This window comes from Dipodomys spectabilis, unplaced genomic scaffold (genome assembly GCF_019054845.1).
Source record: "Dipodomys spectabilis isolate Male_0828 unplaced genomic scaffold, ASM1905484v1 ptg000207l, whole genome shotgun sequence".
NCBI classification, from domain to species: Eukaryota; Metazoa; Chordata; class Mammalia; order Rodentia; family Heteromyidae; genus Dipodomys; species Dipodomys spectabilis.
In genome coordinates, this window is record NW_024870884.1 from 940,153 (window position 1) to 963,784 (window position 23,632).

At 32.6% G+C, this 23,632-nt stretch overlaps 1 protein-coding gene across 12 annotated transcripts in view; it reads right to left on the reverse strand.

Annotated features, from left to right (window-relative positions):
- The window catches only part of Pcdh15 (protocadherin related 15), a 450,667-nt gene that overhangs the window by 391,970 nt on the left and 35,065 nt on the right, over positions 1 to 23,632 (reverse strand). For 8 of the 12 annotated variants that reach the window (XM_042696488.1, XM_042696486.1, XM_042696489.1 and 5 more), the window contains exon 2: positions 3,295 to 3,360. The exons of 3 other annotated variants lie outside the window; for them this stretch is intronic. In XM_042696488.1, coding sequence (XP_042552422.1) covers positions 3,295 to 3,360 — 66 coding nt within the window. Of the gene's footprint in view, positions 1 to 3,294; positions 3,361 to 3,882; positions 3,898 to 23,632 lie in introns of all 12 variants that reach the window. One more of the 12 variants, XM_042696480.1, reaches the window with a different exon arrangement.

Consider the following 23,632-nt stretch of genomic DNA (forward strand, 5'->3'; position numbering starts at 1 on the left):
TCATCCAGTGATATGGCTTTCTCTATGAGCATGAATCTTTGCCTTTTACGACATATCATTTCAATTTACTTCTTTTGTCTTTATGATCTGTATTATCATCAAAACCCTGGTGGCCATCTCAATTACATCGATTGGTTTGGTTTTGTTGATAAAAGAAGTTAATATTTAAATTTAAATGGCTTCTCTTTAATAAGAGCAATTTCCTCTAGAGAAGAAAGCTTGGAGAATCTCTTTTTCTATGAGGTTAAAAATAAAAGGAGCTTTATGTATGTTACAATGTCCATTCTTGTCCACTCTGCTGTTATTCAATGGAATAGTAGATTGAAGCATTGCCTTAATGATCTGGAATTTAAATATTCTGTTCATGAAAAGAATCATTTACTATAATAGTAATTATTCATGTGTGACACAGTTTTTTTTTTTATGTAGTTGAGATGTTTGTAGATCTATATACCAGATTTTTAAACCTGTAACCCTTTCAAGAAAAAAAAATAACTATTGCAATCCCACAAGGTATCACTTTTTGAAAGATTTAGAAAAGACTTTCCATTAATGTAACTCTGAATTATGTGAGAAAACTATGTAGGAAACATCAAAATTGAGCATTTTAATTGATTTATTTAATATCAGAGATTATTTAGCAATAGGTGTCACTAAAGTGATTCAATGATATAAACCCGACTGTGGACTCACTACTCTGCTTTAACATGGAATTTTCTGTCTATTTTTTAAGAAGGCCCAAATGCCTTCAAAATTTGTGCTCAACTTACTAGCAAAATAGATCACACACACACACATATTTTCACTAGCAATTAAAACAGGAAGGAGAAATGAGAATTCGAGAACAGGGCTAGAAATAACTGTCTTATTGTCACATTCTTAGATTGTTTTAAAAAAAGAATAAGAAAATCATTTTCATGAAGTATTTTGTTTAGGCTTTGAAGACAAGAATACTTACTGCATTTTAATATCTGCAGAAGTTCATTTGATCACTACATTTTAGAAATTTTATAGGAAAAGGAAGATGTAAAACATTCCTTCTGTATGTCTTTATTTATACTCCTTGTAATGACAATAAGATACTGGCAGCTTCCTGAGTAGTTGGCAGTTTCTACAAAATATGCCAAGCAAGGAGCATAACATTATGTTCTGTCATGTCACATTTTTCTAAAACAAAAACACTGAGCTTTTCCCACATGCTCCTCTACAGTAAAGTTACAGAAACATCCCTGCAGAGTTCTCACACTTGACTGATAAGATCTGAAAGATCTGCTTCTCCCCTCTAGGCTCAAGCTTTTCATGGGTCTAAAGATAGAACAGGAAAGATCGAGTCCTGCCTTATTTCCCAGGGTCAAGCAAAGTACCAGGTATGTGCTCACGTGTTTACGTGTTTGTCTGCAGGCAGGTCATTCTGCCCTTGACCCCCTGACAATACCGCCTCCCCCCATCCCCCGCTCCCCCACAGCGTTCCACTGTGGGCCTGGCCAAAGACATTGCTCTTGATCCCAAGGAGACCATAGCCCAGTTTTTATTCTCTGCTTCCTTGTTAAGCCCTATATAAGCCCACCCCAAAATCCAATCCCTTGCACAACCTCCAAACCCGCAGGAAGGTCTGCGCTCCTCGCTGTTCCTCAATAAACAGTCTAATGTTGAGGAACGAGTGCGGTCTATTCCTTTACCATTCTCCTTCTTTTCCCCAACAATATCAGCCACACCAAGGGGGACTGTGGCTTAACTGTATGGCTGCCAATATAAGGTCTCTAAAGATTTATATATTAAATAAAGTTATTTAAATATAAATCGAAATGTATTTCAGCTCAGTTTTTAATTTCAAGGAATTGATTAAAACTGAGAAGAGAAAATGCATGCTCGTTGGTTTTTGGTTTCTGATGATAATTCAACATTTTCTTAGAGAAGACTAAAAAAATAGAATTTTTTGATTAAAAAGGCTTTAACCATAAGCAAAACATAGATCTATATGAGAATCTGCTCCTATTGCAGTGTTGAAATGTATATATTATATATATATATATATATATATATATATATATATATATATATATATATATATACAGGTCCATTTAGGATTGTGTCCAACCTATTTAAATGTCAGAAATTTATATATATTCATATATAATTATATTTTTGAATATATACATATGTTCATATATAATTATATATATTATATATATTTGTATATAATGGGATTGAGTTTGTTTTTGAAGTTGAAATTTTTTTTTTTTAGTTTTCTTTTTTTTATTGTGAAAATACCATACAGAGGGGTTACAATTACATGAGCAAGGTACTCAAATTTTATGATATTTAATATTAAAGTATTTTAGCATATCCACTTAAACTTGTATAAATGGAAGCTATCTGTTTATGGAATTTGGGGTTGACTACAAAGAACATTTCAAAAAGAAAAGTTTATGCCAATTGTTAAATGACTAAAGGAGGTATCTATCATGTGACAAAATAAATCTATGATGACATGAACTGAAGCAGTCAATAAGGTTTTCAGTATATGTAGGAAAAAGGCTATTTTCTTAAAAACATTTGACAAAACTCCTATTCTAATATATATATGAAACATATAATAAATATATATGCATATATATATGAAAGAATGCAGTTTAAAAAGAGAAGTAGGAAATCAAACCAATTCAATGGAAGATCCATCACAGGGCTCAGTGACAAAATTAATCACAGACCACATTCACACACAGAATACTTTGAAGTAGAAACAGAGATGAAAGCGAGAACAATTTTCCTGCTAGAAAATTAAAGAATTTTATTTAGACATTAATGTCTAGCATTGTGAAAATCTCAAGTCTCAGTATTGCTTTATTCCTTCTTTTCAGAATATTCATGTTTCCTGTTAACCATTCTCATTCACTAAGTCTTCTCAGTTTTGAGTCTTAATCTTTACCTGATTCAAGATTATTTAAATAAGTAATGTTAGACTTACCTTCTGGAGAAGCAGAATATTTCACACATCTGTAAACTTTAGCTATTAACAAAGAAATATCCCAGAATATATTGGGATGCATGTTTGGTCTGAATGACAATCAAGTAATTCCGCCTAAATCAAACATTATTTCATAGAGTTTCCTAATGCTACCAAAATCAAGCCTTCTCAATAAAACAGAAAAATCAGAATGGAACTGGTTATAAATTGGGGTTGAAGTTGGGGTTGAAGCTCTCTTTTTAGCATTCCTATGGCAAACAAAGGCTGAAATATATATTTTAAAAAGTCTGTGTTAAGACATGGGTAAAAAAGCAAAACTTACTCACCATTCCTACTCTCTTCATCAATAGCAACGATGGTAGCTGGTGGTCCTCCCCTGGCTAGTTTGCAATCTAGAAGCAGAAAGAATCACAGTAAGAACTGACAATTGCAGGAACACTCACCCTGAGGTTAAATACACTGCGATGGACATTTTGATGTTTATCAAAAAAATTGAACAATCACACTAACATATATCGTTATTTTAATACTCTATTTTAAACGTATTTTCTATAAACTCTACAATATTGCCATAGCAAAATACAATATCTTTATGAAGTAAAAAAAAAAAAAAAGGACAAACAAACTCAAATTGTTCTGAAGAAACACCAGCAGAGAACACTGGAGAGAAGTTCTTCAGGACACAGATAATGGGATGGTAATTTAACCCAAAGAAGTAACATAAAGGAATGATTAACAAAGATAAATTGTAATTAAAGCCTCACAATAGAAACAACATAATTGGACTTTAATTGTGATAAAGGGTCTAGTTAAAGAGAGTGAAGAGAATTTTAATAATGCTCTGAAAAGAATAAAACAAAAACAGACAAGCAATGCTCATGAGGTTGCTTGGGAGTTTTGTTTTGTCATCTTACCCTCATATTGCCAGTCTGGAGTCAAAAGTATAGAGGCATCAATGGAAGCAGATCAGAAAAATGGAAGAAAGGAAGGAAGAAAGAATATAGGCATATATTTAGCAAGGGGTATAAAGATTTATTAAAAGCATTATATACAAATAAACATTGCCTGATGATTTTCAGAGAAACAATATATAAATTTTTTCAATCAGATTGTGTAATTCTTGTATGTTAGCAAAATAACTTTATAATGTACATGATAAGCATTTCAGAAACTATTTTAAATCAGTAGGAAATAATATAAAAGACCTTTCCTACAAAAATATGAATATAAATTATGTATAAAGAGACTATTATATTTATGTTCATAAGATCAGAAGAAATAGCGCCTGTCAATCAGAAGTGACAGGCTTTTTCAAATATTGATATCACTTTACTAAGAGTAACATAGCTATAGACATAAAAATAGTTATCAAAAGGTACAATGATAATGATAGTTAAAAGATAATTTGATTAAAATGTACTGGCTTTGCCTGAAAACTATTGAAATATAGATTTCTGAGACATAAAGCACTCTCTGAGGATATACAAAATGAAATTAATAGGCCTGGGTCATGAATATATAGAGAGAAATATCATACATACCTGTATGATATATATGTATCTATATTTGACTATATATATCACAAATACACATAAATGTACAAATATATTGAAATACTCACCTGAAACTCTCTTATGTAACTATTTAAAGATAACAATAAAAATATCTTCAGTTCTATCGCACCACTTACTTTTCTTGGAATATAATTTGCAGTTTTAAGAAAGATTTCTTTCCTAGATTCATTATTGTAGACAAATTGCTCTATTTTTAGTTTTAGATATTTCACCTATTCTATTCTATGTAACCTGTTAAAATTGATCTTTTCCCCTGTTATCTTAAAAAATATATTATTGTTTTTTTCTTCACTTGCTTATTCAAAAGTAACTTTTCTGCATTTAATCTAATCAGTATAGTAGCATGTAGATTACTTTTACATACTTCATGAGAATACAAAGATGCAACCTTTTTCTTCAAGGATCTTAGTAAAAGAATAGAACACAGGAAAACAAAGATACACACAGCCATGCTACATGTATAGTACAACCTTGTATATGTTGTCAATTACTGAATAAATTTAATAACACAGATGACTAAAAGAAGACAAAGACAATGTATGTATGTGAAGAGTATAAATACGTGTCAAGAAGGTAGTAACTTATGAAAAAGAGCAAAAAAGAATCATGGTCAGTTCTTAAACTCATTACTCACTCATACTTTTGTTGTATTGCATAGAACTCTTAGTTTCCAAGACTGTTCTATTCATATTACACATATCTATTACCATAATTAAGACCATATCATCATTTGGTGTAGTAGACAAAATGAACATTAGAATGAATATTATTAGACTAGATAATAAACTGGTGGCTTTGTGCACAGGCAGGAGAAAAGTGAAACAAGTAAAGGAGGATGTCGAATATAAATATTGTAGACATTTTTCTTAGCCTCATTGCTGTGAGACTGTGGCTGTGCAAATCTTGTAACATTTTTTCCAGTTATTTACTAATAATTTTTAGAATAAACTTTACAGAACTAAACCAAACAACGCTCTGATGAAAGAGCAGCCCTAGCCTTGCCTAGTCCCCTACTATTCCCATTGTACTTGTTTATTTTTTCTCTAATCATATCAAACTGAATTTATATTTGCTAGAACATCTACTTGAAGTCCATTTTCCCTTCTTCTTCTAGTTGATTCTTCTCCTCCTACTTCTGCCAAGTAGTCACTTCTGGTAGGAACCTTTAATGTTGTCGTTCTAGATTGAAAACCTCTTGCTGTGTTCCTAAAGATACACTGTATTCCTTTGGATTAATAAACCCCATTGGCAAAATAAGAAAAACTGCTCCTAACAGAATAATTTTTGAATTTTGTTGTATGTAGCTACAAATGTCCATCAAATATATTCCTTGAGAATAGCCCAGAAATTTCTGTAGCTCCTTTAGGAGCAGAAAGAGTTAAAGCTTCAGTCACACACACAGACCTTACCCTTAGCTGACTACATCCTTACTCTTCTAGTAGGCTCCAAATTCCCCAATAAAGTATTTCCATGTATAATGGGAGAACTATTTTTTTCATTTTTTAGACTCAAAATACTAATGAAGAGAAGTTAGCAAGACATATAAAAATAATCTATTAATAACATTACTCAAAACAGCCAAAGTGTTTGTTTTGAAATAATGAATTCATGAAAGTATAATTAATTAGTTTTGAAATGTGCAAAAGTATTTTAATAATAAGCATATTTAAAATTGTCTTGCAAAGAAAGTAATTTGGGATGGAGTAGCAAAAGATATATTATGTATGTAAAATACCTTAATTGAGATCAAAGCAAAGACTACAAAGCAATTTGAAGGATTGTGATCCTCTTCTCTATTGATTATGAATAATCTGTCTGCTCTAGGAAAGAGGTTAGCTGCTGACACACATACATTGGATATGGGTTAATATAATCTATTTAATTTCACCCTTGACTGTTCTGGTTATTTCACAAATTCCTTATTTTGCGTGCCTAAAATCTCTAGCCTCTTAGGATCCTACCTGTTTCCAATATCCAATTTGTTGCCATGTGCAGAATATGAATACCACCATTTGAATGAACAAAGTGGCTTATGTCTGCAGAGTTGTCATCAAGCTAACAGCAAGACATATATTCTTTAATAATCTCGTTAAGTGGGTAAGATTTAAACCTCAGAAAGAAATAATAGAACTATCTCTAATGAGTGTTTTCAAAGACATTAAACCTGGGATGTTCTGCTCTTTCTGAAGATCAACTAGAAAACAAATGCAGGCTTTTGCTGTGGGAAAATGCATTCACTCATTGTTGGCCAAGCATAAGAAACAATAAAAAATTGCAATCCTATTCTCAAATGTTAAAATGGAACATGTTTGTGTCATCTTTGCCCCTACTTATTTCCAGTATTTCCTATATTGATTACTTCAGTAAGGTTTCAACTTAACCCCTGAAGTAAAACTCAGGTACTAGTCACTGTTTTCCATTTCCAGTGGCAACACATTAATTCTTCCTCTTTCCTCATCAAGCAGTGTTTTCTACTTTTTTCTACAAGTAATTTTGCCTCAAGTTTTGAATTTAATGTCTCATTTTAGGCAGTTGTCTTTTTTGTATTTTTTTTATTGTAAAGATACTGTACAGAGGGGTTACAGTTACATGAGTAATGAGTACATTTCCTATCCATCATTGTTACCTCCTCCTTAGTTTTTCCCCTAACATCCCTTCCTTTTCTCATCTCCTCAACTCCTCCCTCCCGGCCCCTGAAGTTGTAAAGTTTGTTTTCCTTTTCAGAGAAGTTTGTCTTTAAGTCTTTAACCCACTTATTTATCTGGCAGTTTTTTTTTTGAGATTTGTTGTTGGGGTATGGCCAATAGACACAAGAAGAAATGCTCAACCTCTCTATCCATAAAAGAAATGCAAATTAAAACCACATTGAGATACCATCTCACCAAAGTTAGAATGGCTATAATCAAGAACTCTGATAACAACAGATGCTGGAGAGGATGTGGACAGAAGGGACCCCCTACTGCATTGTTGGTGGGAGTGTAAACTTGTTCAATCACTTTGGAAAGTAGTATGGAGGTACCTCAAAAGACTCCACATAGAGCTCCCCTATGACCCAGCAATCCCACTTTTGGGCATTTACCCAAATGATCACAAACAAGACCATACTAAAGCTACCAGAACAACTATGTTTATTGCAGCATTATTTACCATAGCTAAGATATGGAACCAACCCAGATGCCCCTCAGTAGATGAATGGATCAAGAAAATGTGGTATATATACACAATGGAATTCTATGTCTCCATCAGAAAGAATGACATTGCCCCATTTATTAGGAAATGGAAAGATTTGGAAAAAATTATATTAAGTGAAGTAACCCAGGCCCAAAGAAACATAGGTCCCATGTTTTCTCTTATTTGCAAAACTAGTATATGTCTGAGACAAGCAGAAATGGTCAGATAAGTTGATGTTAAGCGAAATGAACCCCAAGTTAAGGACTCAAATGTTTTTTTTTCTAACATATTTATAAGATATTTCTTTGTTGCTTTGTATGTCCCTCCCCCACAGTATAACCCTTGTTTTCACTGTATTTGATGTTGGTATAAATTTGTGGAGGGGAAGGGACAAAAACAAATTGTTTAAATAGGGATACAGTTGGACCCATTGCACCAATGAGATGTACAAGATCCTATGTCAAAAATGAACTATATATCTTTGGCACGGCGGAGGGGGTGGGGGGGGGTCGGGGGGTGAGGGTTGGGGGGGTGAGGTGCGGAGGCGGGGCTGGCAAGGGATGGGAAGGGGAAACAAAGGAGGAGGCAACAATGCTTGATAAGAAATGTACTCATTATCTCGCCCATGTAATTGTAACCCCTCTATACAGTATTTTCACAATAAAAAAAAAAAAGTTCGTTTTTATCATGGTGTCTTGCACATCTCATTGTTACAGTGGGTCAACCTGTATCCTTATTTCATTATTTATTTCTCTTCCCCTCCCCAAATAAAAAAAAATGTATATACAAGATGTCTTTTGACAAATAAAATCTTTAGTTTTTTTGTTATTATAGGGCTGATATACAGTGGTATATCAGGTAATGCATACATTTCCATTTGTATAGTCTCTTCTGTTCCTGCATTCTCTCCAGTCCCTCCCTCCTATCTCCACTCATGAATTATATAGTTCACTTTAATCAGTATCCAGTGTGCTCCTCTGCTGTGATTTTTTTTTTACTCTTTTTCCCCTCAAGTTCTCTGTCCTTCCTTCCCACCCTACCAAAGATATTCATGTGAATACATTACATAATAGGAATTTAATACAACACCAGTATTTTTTCTGACCAGAACCTCCCCAATACTGCCCTCTCTTTCTTCTCCAATCTTGTCTTCCATACTTCTATTTGCTTCCAAAATTCTAGACAGGTTTCCTTTTTGATAAATATTTTGTAATAATTGAGCTACTCCAAGACCAGTTGATGTGACATCATTCTCATTTGGAATTTTTATGACAAATCAATTTCTCATTTAAATTTGCTTTACAGTTTCACTTAGACCTCACATTCTCAGAGAAACTACTTCTATTCTCCACAGAGTGTAAGATTCCCTGATATTCACTGTCAAAGTTCTGTTTCCTGACAAATATATTTGGTGAGTCATTCCCATTTCTTTTCATTGATCTTGGGAAAGATAGTACAGAATGCTTAGGTTTTCTGCATATATACCCATGCAAATATATTCAGACTATATATAGTCTATATATGTGCGTCTCTCTCTCTAATATATATAGTCACCTCTCTTTCCCTCTCCTCTCTCTGTCTGTCTCTCTCTCCCTCTCTCTCTGCCTCTCTCTCTCTCTCATCAATATGGGCAGAAATCTAATTCAACTTCATCACTGTAAAATAAGATACACATTCTGAGAGTGAATTTACTAGGATAAAATAAAAGCCTTAATCATGATATTTAGATAAAAACAAGGCATATGTTCATAGTCATCTACTGATCCTACTCGTATTCCTGAAAAAAAAATAGATAGATAGATAGATAGACAGACAGACAGATAGATAGATAGATGTCTAAGCCATGAAACAGAAAATCAACAAATAGATATTTTCTGAAACTTCTACACTTAGCAATCTTTAACTACTATGACTTCGCAAAATCACTCATCATCTAGTTTTCCTCACTTAAAAATTTGCCTTTTACATATACATATGCACAGTTATGTACATTGAGTCAATTACTTAGTGAAAAGGAATTTATTTTTTCAAAGAATATCTATGCTATCACTATTTCATGCTATACAAACTTTATTTTCAACATGTGTCAGAAACAGTTTCATAGGGACTGCCCTCATTCTTCAAGTCGATAGGCGAATATTTAGTCTTAAGAAAAATACACAGAAGAATAGGATCTTAAAAGATGAACTCCTTGTTTTACATTTGCACTGCCTCATTCAAAAATAAAGGACTTTGATGTTTATGTTTAAAAGATCAATCTGACAGTAAGTCTTTCATCTGAAGTTTTAGGCCATTCTTAAAGCAAATTAACAAAGTAAGCATTTTTAAGTAAAAAATAAAATATGTTGTTTTGTGATTTCTTTTTTCTCATTTGCATTTACAGGTAATTTCTGAATTTGACATCATCAATAGAATTAATTTGGTTAGAAAATTTTCCCTGGAACACAGAATCTCAACTGCTAGAGCTGGTAGAAGACATCTGTCCAGCAATTAGGAGTCTCAGAATTCAAACTTCCAATTCCATCATAAAAAGAAAAAGACTTCCTAACAAACTATGTCCTAATACATTCACATGTCATTCATGATTAGTGATCTACATCACTGCTTTGATCAGGTTAGTTTGTTCTCAAGGCCATGGCTGTTTCAGTAAGTACTTTAAAAATGATTCTTGGGTTGGGAAGTTGTCTCAGTGGTAGATTGCTTCCTCGCATGTATGAGTCCCTGGATTCAATTCCTCAGCACCACATAAGCAGAAAAAAAGCTGGAGGTAGTTCTGTGGCTCAAGTGGTAGGATGCTAGCCTTAAGCTGAAGAGCTGAGGGACAGCACCCAGGCTCAGAGTTCAGCCCAGTACTGACAAAAAAAAAAAAAAGATTCTTATTTACTTTTTTATGGTTGGAGCATCAACAATGAACTACTTGAAAAAGTACAAAAAAGAAAGGAAAGTCAGACTGCAGTAAGAATCCAGAATAAGTGCTCATTATCTTGCCCATGTAATTTCCATGTAATTGTAACCCCTCTGTAAGGTATTCTCACAATAAAAAAAAAAGACGAAACAGAACGGTAACAAAAAAAAAGAAATATATTACTTCATAAGATCATGTAAATTGATTTAAGGTTTCCTTTCACTGGGACTACAATATTTTTTCATTTGATCATTTTGTATGTAAGCATGATACTAAACTATTAATCTTCCTACTGAAATGTAATATTATTCTATGTAATTGACAGTGATTCAACAAAACTTATTTGATCACAAAACAAACTTCATGCTGTTACCTGTACTTGAGGCATCTGAGATAGACTTCCTTATCTTAGGAGCCATTGTGGGAGTGTGTCATGTCGAATAGTATATATTTTTATTTCCTTAGTGACCAACCTTTCTTATCTGATGTCAGTATTAGATATCACAACAACCATTTGTCATTCAAATTTAAAAGAAAGCTATACATAGGGAAAATAGGTTGGGATCTACTCCCAAAGGATTCCTTGTATAAACTGATTAGACTTTCATCCAGTTCTACACAATTCAAATAAGAAAGGTGATGCATTGGAAACTGTAGGAATGAGATTGTTAATACCATTTATCAAATATTCAGGATTAAACCTTGAAAGAAATTAAACCTTAGCTCCTTTTTGCTCAAATACAAATTGGGGTATAGTTTTAAAAGAATGCAATAATAGAAAACGGCCTTCCTGCCAAACTGACTTCAAATTGTTTGCTGCATCTTTTAAAAAGACTTAAGCAAAAGATTTAACTGAATTTATAGCTTTAAAATGGAATAACTAGATATTTCTAGGCAATTATAGAAGGGCCAGAAGGGGAAGCTTTACGAATAGAGACATCAGTACTTAAATAAGCAGAAAGAACATCGAGGAAATATTTACAAAAAACATTGGGAAAAAAACAGCAATTCTGTACTAACTTTGAAAATAAATGAAATCTCATTTGCAAAAAATGCAAATCTTGACTGTTGTGAATTAATCCTGTGATGACCACTGGACAGACAGATGTTCATGTCTCTGTGAAGTGGTTGCTTTATTTCCTGAATTGGCTATTCAGGTAAATGTACAGAAGAAAAATACTGGGTTGTATGGGAGTTTTATTTTTAAATTCTCCAGAAACTTCCTCACCATTTTCCATAATACTATACCGATCTGCATTCCCACTATCAGTCCAGGAGAGCTTACTTTTCCCCACATCACCACCAACATTCATTTCTTCAGTCTTTTCACTGATAGCCAATCAAAAAAAAGTGTATCTCACAAGGGAGTTGAGTCACAATTCCCTGATGATTAGTGATGTTCTGTGAATCAGAAAAGGATTATGTCTTTAACAAATGGTGATAGGAACATTGAATTTCCACAGATAAATGAATGAAATTTGTTTGTATAAACCAGAATTTTGCCTGTTGTTTTACTTTATACTGCACACAAAAATGAACTCAATATGGATAACAGATCTAAATAGAAACAGAAATTACAAAAGCCACAAAAGAGAACATAAGGGGCTGTGACAATGATCTTTTGGCTATCGTATAAGAAGTTCAGCCAACAAGAGCAGAAATAAACTAATAAATAAATAAACTAAAAAACAAACATCCAAGAAGCTATAACACAGTAATGGAAGCAAATAACAAAAAGGAAGTTCAGCTTGCTCGTCAGAAAAAAAAGACTCAAACCATACATGTGCTAAGGGATCCATGACCAACCTTATGAAGAATTCATACAGGCCCATTAGAATCAACAAATAACAAAATTTCACAAAAGGCACATGATCTGAGTAGGTATTTCTCCAATAACAACTCAAAATGGTTAATGTTCATATGTCTCTTTACTTATATTACAATGACTGTTGGAAAGAAATGCACTTAAGTGAATTGATTCGTTCCCAGATAGCAGGGCACCACAGCATCAGAGCTGGAAACCACTCATCTTGAGCTTATAGATTTGGGCTGACTCACCACATGAACCTGTTGTAGAAATGACCTTCTCTGGGCTTCTGTTCAAAATTTTCTGCCAATGGGCTTAATGTCTGCTCATAAATTTATTCCCATATAATGACCTTAAGATTCATCTACTTTAGAAAACACTTAAGTTACCAGAATAATTTCCTCTCCAAATTCTTAAGTATGATTAATGTTGTTTCTATTTCTTGGTTTACATGAGGACTTCTTGCTGTGTTTCTGAGATACTTTTGATGGTGATTTGAAGAAACACAGACATGAAGGTAACAAAATAATTAAACAATGATAAATATTAAATTATTATCCTATTAATGGCTTTTTAGGTTATTTCCTCCCTATTCACTAAATGTTTTAAGGGATATTTTTAACATACAGCATTCTATAACTAAATACAGTCAAGTATATTTTATATTAAACAGGAGAAAGACTTTTGTGCTTAAAATGTCATTGGATTTCTGAAATGAATGTACATATTTAAACTCCACCAATCATGTGTGAGTATATAACCTGGATTTTAATAAATTTACATAAAGTTAATTGTTTGCTGTGTAGTTTTCATTTTTGTGATAAAAAGGTAAAAATGTTCAGGCATTGGTCAAAAATATACCATGCATAGTTAAGATTTTCACATTAGGACATTGATGAAATTTGTCTGTCTTTTATTTCCTAACTGACACAATGCTGTTAAAATCTTCCTGTGTTTTCACTTGAGTTTCCATTATAATCATAGATTTGCTATCAATGTGTGCTTGTCAATAGGTATATCCCATTCTAAACTTTGCAAATTTATTATATCTGCTACAATGACTTTGAAAAAGCAAAAGTAGAAGCTAATTTCTCCTCCTCTGGGAGAGGAAGCTTTATATTATTACTACCATAAGTGAGTTTAATCATCAAACATATAAGGGTTTAAGTAATCACTGAAAATAAATTTTTTCAGCAGAATTTACCAAAAGAACAGAAAGTTTCTAAAAATATTTTTGCAAAATTCCAACATGCCTGTTATTTGTAGTTGTTCAAGACATGTTTTTATCGAAAATAATCCAATGAATACTCATTGGAGATGCTTATAATAAATTAAAATCCTGGTAATTCATTTTCCTAAAATACTTGGAAATTTTAATGTCATCTTTTGAGAAAGGCAAATAAATTCCATGAAAGGGACTTTTCAAAGGGGTTTTCCAACTTGGAAATATTTATACAATTATTGATTGCAGAAGTGAAAGGGACAAAAGCAAGTAAGCCATGAAACATGTCATGGCATTTTTAGTCTTTACCAATAAAAAAACAAATTATAGAAAAACTGCCTAAAAAGCAGCATCTAATTAAAAAAAAAAAGCAAATAGTGAGATCAAGTCACAGATAAACTAGCATTGTTGCTTTTCTGTCCAGATCTATCAATACTTCATTCATCTGTCTATATGACTCATTCTCCCTGAAGTTGTTTCTGTTCATTTCAGAACACTGATACTTTGAACACACATTTGTTTAGCTCATATTTTAAGAAAAAAATACAAAAAAGGATTTGCTTCTGTATCACAGAGGAAAGGTTGATGAATTAATTCTCAGAAGACTAAGAAATTCACTTCCACCTTAGAGTTAACCTGTTCAAATTTAAATAAATAATCAAATAAATAAGTAAAACAAGTATGGTGTTTCACTCCAATAATTAAAGCTCCATGAGCAATAGACTTCAGAAAAGTTGTACTTTAAGGCCATCTAAAGCATAAAAGTGAGGGACAGTCTATCTTATTCAGTAAGCCAAACCATATTATTGACTAAGGTGTGAAGTAAGCTGTCTTATTGCAAAAGCCACCATGCTAAAGTTGGTCTCCTATGATTACAAAGCCAGGGACCTGTGTTCCTGAGACCTGGAGGAGTTGTACTTTTGCAGTACTTTCTCCTCAGATGGATTTGTCTTCCTTCTGCATAAAGTCATAGATTTAAACATGCAATTGCATTAACATTTCTGTTTGCTAGCTATCAATGACATCAGGTCTCAACTATCTTACTAAAAGTACAGTGTTACTTTTATCAGACATAAACAATGCCTAGGTAATGAAATAGCTACTAGTCTTGTACAGTCCATAATATCATTCAGTAGAAAAGAATAACACAAGTATTTAAGTATATAGACAAATGTGTGGACAAAGGTTCTCTACTGACAGTTATGGCAAATAGATATTACATCCCTAGAATTTAGTTCAATTAGCAAAGTCATTCCCTCCTACCATGGTATTTTGTCTTGTTATAGGCCAAGCTGGATTGAAACCTATGAAATCAAATAAATAAATCCTTTTCCCTTGAAATTGTTACAGTAGCAAAATATATTTTAAAAAGAAAAAGTAAAAAGAAAAACACACCATTGCCATGAGGAATAAAACATGTAACACATCTTGTTCTATGGGCACTGTTTAGTGTAAACAAATATTGTGTTGGTTTCCTCTCAGGAAGACAAATAATAAAAGCAAAGCAAGATGCAGCAAAATCCCCAGGAGAGGCTAATTGGCCTGTTCTAAGAACACTGAGAGATAATAGTAAAGGACAAGAGTACAGAGGCTTAATTCCAAATTAATTAACGAATGCTGAGTCACCCAGAGTAAAACACTATCTCACTGCAATTCTCTCTCACACTTTTTTTTTTTTTCACATGCTATTGAGTCCACCTGAGCCTTAAAGATTGCAAAGTGCTTTGTCTGTTCATTCTAAATGGTGGCACATTTAAGCAAGTTCCTAACAATGAACTGAAGCGAGTTAGAACAGAGATCTGAAAGGGATAAGAGAACTAATTTAAAGCAAAACAAAAGTTCACGTTATCTCATCGTGACCCTTCAGAAATATGGCCAGATGCAGAGTAATGGTAGCCTAATCTTTATATTAGCATAGTAATATATCAAAATCAGACCATATTAAAAGCAGCAAGGAACTGAACTGCATGTTATTCCCAGAATTATCTTTGTAACCTATAAAGACCATATTACATACTGTGTCCCAGTTAAAATGACCATTAAGATCAGCTTTCTGTAATTCATTTTAGAAAATACTACAGTCTAATTGACTGTATTTACCTCCATGATATTTTAAGAATGTGAATCCTAATTTAAATTATGTGGCTATTTAGCAAAACAATGTTTTTGTATGTTGGTTTGCTTTAGTGACAAAGTCATTTTTCAATATAACAGAAAAATGAATATTTAGTACAGAGTAAATTGAGGCTTGCAAATATTCTTAGCATCCTTATCAATAAAATAAGAACCTAATTCTACCTCTAATTTAGTTTCTGTGAAGATAAAACAATATTTGAGACATCCTTGGCATAGTCCAATGACAGTAAATACCATCTACAAAACATTGTTTATTTCTATACATGTTATTCATTTATATATATATATAATTTTTTTCTACCATATGGATAATACATATTAACAGAAATACTACATACAAGGAAAAAATTACTATGGAAATGCTTGGGAAATATTTTTTTCTTCAGAATTGTTAGGAATAAGGGTGTTTTAAACCAGAAAAATTGATTTATTCCTACAGCATAAATGAATGTACTGGTCTAGAAAAATTGTTAAATCCAAATAGTTAATGTTTCTCTCATTTAGTTTGATTCCAATTGCACTCTCTGAATTGAAATTTTGTCTTCTAATTCTAGTATCAAACAGTCTATCCATTTTGTTGGTGTTTCTTTTGGCAAATAAACAAATTTGCATCTTTTCATGTGATTCTCTCCCCTGGTTTTCTCCTGAGTTTGTAAGGATCATTTCATATCTATGTTTGCAGAAAAAAAAAGAGAGAAAATATGTTTCTTGCATCTGGTCCTTGATTTCCCCAGCTAGGTCATTGCACCACTGATATCTGGTTTAAATAAGCAGCCCTGACTCACGAGAGAGCAGCCATCATCAGTGTTTGTCTAATTACAGGACTGTTAGACTGGTTGAAAATGTGTGGAAACAAACCAGATCTCAACAAGGCAGCATAGGGTATTGCTGAATGATTATGATGATGGTGATAATGAAGGAAGAGAAAGTTGGCTGGAAGGGAAGCCCACGATGTTACTCTCTGGAATAATGGGAATGTTTTATTCTGTCTGGGTGAACATTTACACAGGTGTAGGCAATTGTCAAAACTCATAAAACTAAAAGTTTAATTTCTTGCATTTCTTTTATGGAAGTCATACTTATGATATAGCCACTCAGCAGAAATAGCAGCAGGAATCAGGGTGTATAAACAAAATAAATTGTAAGGACTTGAATACAGATTATGTAATCTGTTGCATGATTTGTATGTATTTAAAAGCTTTATTATATTTTTCTAGGAAAGCTTTAGGTTCTCAGCTAAATTGGAAGGGAAGTATGGAACTGTCCCTTATAGCCCTACCTTCCTCAATTACTGTCAACCCTGACCAGAGTAGTTCATTGTTACAAATGACCAACCTGCAATGGCACATCATTATCATCCAAGACCACAATTTATATCAGGGTTCACTATTGGTTTTGGATACACTATAGGTTGAAGCAAATGTATACGGGCATTTGCCTATCATTTACAGTTTCATGATTATATATTTGCTTCCTTAAAATTCCTTCTCTGTGTACTTTGCATATTCATACTATCTCTCTCCCTACAATTCATCTTCTCACTATTTACATAATTTCTATGTATTCACAATGTCAGACAATGGGAATTATGTTGAATGTAGCTCTTTTGTACTGGTTTCCTCGCAGTACACATTTCAGATTCCTATATGTATCTTCATAGCTTGATACTTCATTGTATTTGATTTATCTGATGTATATGATAACAGCCTCATGAGTTCTGAGGTTTAGATCTGTGAGCCTGGCTCAGGCCTATTTTTAAATGGTTAGCATGGAATTTACCTTGCTGTCCAGGCACATATCTGACATGCAATTCACTTACTTTTAGCCTTCCTGTTGTCATTGTATTCAAAGCAGCACATACAGAGCAACAATGGATTGAGAAGGGCTCTCTTGATATTACTAAATAGACTGGACACAAATTATAAGTGCCCCTCCCACCACCATTCCAAGTAGCAAGGATTAATATTCATACACTTGGTGCTCTTCTTTGGTCCATGTTATAGATGAGCTGCTTATTATTATTGGGTTTTAAGGGTTTTAAAAGTTTAAGTCATTTATCAGACATTTTTTGCACAGATTTTCTCCTAATCTGTGACTCATATTCTCATCTTCTTGGCAATTGTCTTTCAGCAAAGATTTTAATTTTAGTGCAGTCTAGCTTGTCAATTATTTATTTCAAAAGATTATGCTTTGATGTTGTATTTACAATGCCAGTACTATATGTGTCACCTACATTTTCCCTTGGAACACTTGTAATACAATCTTTTGAAAGAGAAATTATAATTAAATTATATATTTTCTACTTCCCATTTTCTATCAATTCTTTTAATTACTCCAAACAAAAACAAAGTACAATCATTTTATTGTATGATTAAATCAAATGATAAATCAAATGATATAGGCTTGCAATAATGTATTAGGAATGTTGCATAAACTTTTGTATCTACATTAGTTCTTGGGGTCTGTGTTGCATAATCAAGGATTTTGTGGAACCTACTGTTTTCTTATCTTCAGAATTTTCAAATAATCTCACAGAGATTTAAGGTTTTTAGGTATAGATAGATAGATAGATAGATTTCTTGAGGTGGTAATAGGAAAAGCGAGTGAGTCAAGATATGGAATTTTTTTTATCAGGGTGACAAATAGAAACCAGACAAAGCTGACCTTAGGGAGAGATGTGAAGGAAGGCTGGGCTGCTCTTCCTCCAGTAAAGCTGTTTCTGTTGCAACACCTTCAGTGACTAAATGGAATCAAAGCTACCTTTGTCCAAAAAAACCTCTCCACTCATTCTCTGAGGTTTTCCATTCTCTGGTATATAAATGTTATGTGTATACATATGTACATATATACACAAACTGATACATGTTTGTTTGTTTGTTTTTAAAGTGGCCTTTGTAGACCAAAGCAAGTCAGTGAAACCTACACTTCAACTAAGGGTATGCTGTGTTTTGTTTCATGAATTCCATTGATCTTGTTATAATTCAACTGTTTGACAAATGTGTACATGGAGGAAACCATTTTATTGGGAAAATAAAGAACACACAAATCATTCCTGAAGGTTTTCTGATACCTGTCCTCAGTCTATATTATACTTTCCCATAACTAGTCTTACTAAATCATACGATTAGGCTGGCTTATTTCACTCTCGCTTATTTTGTCTGTTGTAAACCTCATAGAATTTGAATAATACAGTATGCTGTGTGTTATGTTCATGCTGCATATCTGATCTCTATTAGTACTGTGTGCTATTTAACTCAGAAAGATCTGTAAAAGCAAATATGAGAATGTTTTAATACTTATCATCTTTCATGTTAACTCATATTGCTTTATTTTATTAGTTGTACAAAGGAGTTTCAATTCAACAAAGCAGTTTATGTATTCAATGAACCTTGATCAATGTTACCACTTTCATCATTATTTTATATATGTTTATGTAAGTTAAAACTCAATCCAAAAAATTTTAAGATCTTAGAACCACATTAAGAATCAGACTTTTAAATTTTCCATTTATTTTTACACTGTTACATTTCATGTTACATACTTAGAAATTTCTTTCCTCTTCAGCTCTTTTTTACATTTTGTTTAGACAAACCATGAAAAAAGTAGTTTAAAATAATGGATTGCACTAATATCATTTAAAATTAGTTTTTATATTGAGGCAAAAATAATATTGTGGAAAACATGGAATTTTAATGAAATATATGGAAATTTTATACAAATATGTGTGTATATACATATACATGATGGTATAAGAAATTGTGTAAGATTGTGTAAGAGATTCTGTATATATACATATATATATATCCAATATAGATTGAGAATCTATAGCTATAATCAGACTATAATCACTTATTGATATAAACAATACATAGATTGAGCTAATATCACTTAATTTGGTATTAGTCCTGAAATTTTAACAAAGTTTTGTACACACACACACAATACTAGAAAATATACTAAAATTGTATGGTGAAGAAAATTTATAAAAACAATATTGATACTTATAGATTATTTATCTGTCTCAGATTTACTTTTATTATGCATTGTTTCTTAGCTATGGAAATTTTTACTAAAAAATGTGAGCAAACTTCCTTAGAATCTATATACTTCACATTTTTTTCTTGAAAATAATAGATATTTTAAGTAACAATCACATATTTACTTCATTTTAAAGTTTCTCATTCCAGTTAGAAGATATTGAGGAAATTACAATTTTGGAAGAAAGAATCTTCCAGAAGCAATTTTCAGTGGAATTTTAAAGAACACACAATAACTATTTCCCTTTTGCTGTCTGCTTTGGGAATTTCCAGAGCAAATTAGAAGTCAAGGCTTGGACAATTGATGTAATTGAAATCATTCATGTACCCTGGAAACCATTATGACATTGGGCAATATTAAATAAGCAAGTTTTCAAAAGGAAATAAAAAAGCTGTGCTATGAATAATCCATCAACCATTTCTCATCCAAAAACTTTGTAGTACAAAAATATTGCCATCAATGACTTCAATACATACCAAGGATCCATTCCATATTTCACTGTCTGTTCATTCTTATCAGCACAAGCAATAAAGAGGATGACTATAATATTTTCTACAAAGTCCCCATTAAAGAACAAAGATAACAGCAAAAGTAACAGCCAACCAGCTTGGATTTATTTAACCTAGCAGTCTAGTTAAATGGTTTGACTGCGGTTCAAAAATGTTGGACAGAGCAATAATGAAGTCCTAAAGAACTATTTAGAGGATGATTAATAGAAGGATTCATAAATAGTCAGTTGCGTACACAGAGTTGGATGCATGATGGTCCCAAATGAGAAGGTGTAGTTTTATTAAGTCCATATTTTATTGTTTTCATAGTATACTAGAAATCACCTCAAAGAAATTGTTTTATTACCTCACAAGAATTCATAGGCTGGGCTGATAAAATGATTTTAATATCCATTTTTAAAATTTTTCGGAGTGTTAATAAAAGAAATCTGAGTGCATAAGGAGATGCAGATTACACGTTGAAAACCAGGGGGACTGGTGGCATTGGAATAAGGCACACAAGGTCCCCAGCAGTTTATAAAAGTATTTGAGGGCTGGGCGCCGATGCCTCATGCCTGCAATGCTAGCTACTCAGGAGGCTGACATCTGAGGATCATGGTTTAAAGTCAAGTTGGGTAGGAAACCTCTTACAATAAACCACCAGAAAACCAGAAGTGGTGCTGTGGCTCAAGTGGTAGAGCACTAGCTTTGAGCTGAAGAGCTGAGGGACAGAGCTTGGGCCCAGAGTCCAAGCCAGCTGACTGACAATAATAATAATAATAATAATAAATTACTTATTTTAGAGATTAGGAAAATTTGCTTCGACTCCTGAGACATCTCTATATTCATCAGTAAGGGGGCACAGAAATGCTACTCAGATTTCTTGTGTGGAATAAGTGATAAAACACTCTACTATGTCCATCAACTACTATGGTTCAACAAATTTGTTCATTAATGGATCATTATTTATTACTTGCCTACTATGTGTTAGGACACAAGTACAAAAAAAAAACAGATCTAAACTCTTGTTCATTTTGGCTCCTATTATAGAAGGCACCAGCTACAATTGGCAAAACTATTAATAACATGAAGTACTGGAAGAATAAGAAAGAACCGACTCTGCCCCAGGATTCACCTTCTAGAAACGCAGCAGCCACATTAATCCTCATGCCTACAGAGAAGATGAAAACATCAGTTTGCCTGTTTTAGAATTTTACATACAAAATCATTTGAAAAGGAAGCAAAAGGAAAATATATAAAAGGGAGGCTATTTTCTGTAAAAAATACTTCATCATGTCAAGAACTCTTTCAATTTGAGTAGAGGCTGACTCCTGCAGATCAAGCCCTTTTCTATGAAAACTTATTAAAGGTGTATTTATAATAATGACTGTGATCATTGTCCAAAATTCCAAATGGAATTCTCACTGACTCCATCAGTGTGCTCTCTGAGTCTTGTTACACAAATTCCTAGTTACCACACTGGTCCATGAATAAGTTTTATTCTCCAAGACGTAACAGTTTGAATTTCTCACAATGAAGGAAAGCTAAGCTTAAGAAGATAATCAGAGAAAAAAAGGAAGAGAACAAAAATTCTTTCTTTCTTTCTTTTTTCTTCTTCTTTTTCTTTTTGTAAAATTGACCCAGCAACATTTGAAAAGATACTTAAAAGCCCAACTCTGGGTATAATCTTGAGTCACTGAGAAAAATCAAACTTTTTTTAATTTTTAAAAAATTATTTATTCCTCCAGCACTGTTCCACAGCATTATTTACCATAGTTAAGATATGGAACCAATCCAGATGCCCCTTAGTAGATGAATGGATCAAGAAAATGTGATATATATATATACATATACTTATATATATATATCACATATGATATATATATGATATATATATAATGGAATTCTATGCCTCCATAAGAAATCATGACATCACCCCATTTGTTAGGAAATGGAAAAATATTATATTAAGTGAAGTAAGCCAGGCCCAAAGAAATATAGGTCCCGTGGTTTCCATTATTTGCAATAACTAATATATGTCTAGGACAATCAGAAAAGATCAAAAGCTATGTACCTATGACCATATAAGATGATGTTAAGTGAAATGAACCCAAGATAAGGACACAACTGTTTTTTTTCTTTCTTGCTATTGTTTTTTAACATATTTAAAATGTACTATGAGATTTTTTTTGTATGCTCTTCTTCCACGGTATAACCCATTTACACTGTATATGATGTTGGTGCTCTGCATCTTGCATATATATTTTTCCAATTTGGGAAGGTGAAAGGAAATAACAAAATGCTGAAGTAAGGATACAGGTTGACCCATTGTAACAATGAGATGTACAAGACACCATGCTGAAAACGAACTTTACAACATGGGGGGAAGGGGGCGGGAGTGGGGGGATGGCAGGAAGTTGGGGAGGTAAGGAAGGGAGGAATGGTAGGTGAAAAACAAAGGAGGAGGTAAGTAACAATGCTCAATAGGAAATGTACTCATTACCTTACTCATGTAACTATAACCCCTCTGTACAGTATTTTTACAATAAAAACATTAAAATTATTTTAAATCTAATAACATTATAATATGATCTCATATTCTAGTAAGCTAGAGGTTTGTATTACTTTTTTATTAATTTACTTTTCCTTCAAAGTATACCATACCAAGTGCTTCTCCTGGAATTATATCCCTCCACACACTCACACAAATCTCACACATTTATTTGTATATGTGTGTACTCATAAATTCATATATATGTGTTTATAACTGAACCATAATTTTAGGAGTGTATACATGAGTTCTCTAACCCATATTGTTGCCAGTCTCTTTCCAAGGCAAGGTCAATCCCATATTTTCTAAATACAAAAGTCGTAGTACTAATGCTACAAGATGTATACACTCTTCATCTTTACTTTTCTTTAATAATTTATAATTTTCAATATAAATACAAAAGTTAAATCTATGATAGACAATTTTCCCATCTCCCCTCTCCTACTATATACAAATGAATTAAGAAGAAAAATGAGATTATATAATATAAATCTGTTGTTCATAAAGATGGAATATTCAGTTTATACAGTTTATAATTTAACAAAGCATTTATTTTAAAATGTGTATGTACTTGTGAAGCATAATATGATTTAATTCTTGTTTATATTAAATAACGTTCAACTCAGGGTAATTATTGTATTAAATTATATTATCTTTATGATGAGTCCACTCAAAATTACCTGTTTCCTTTAAATATGTGAAATACAAACTTCATTTCTTGTTCATTAGCCCGTCTGCCATGCCATAAAATCCAGTATTTCTTTTTCCTAAC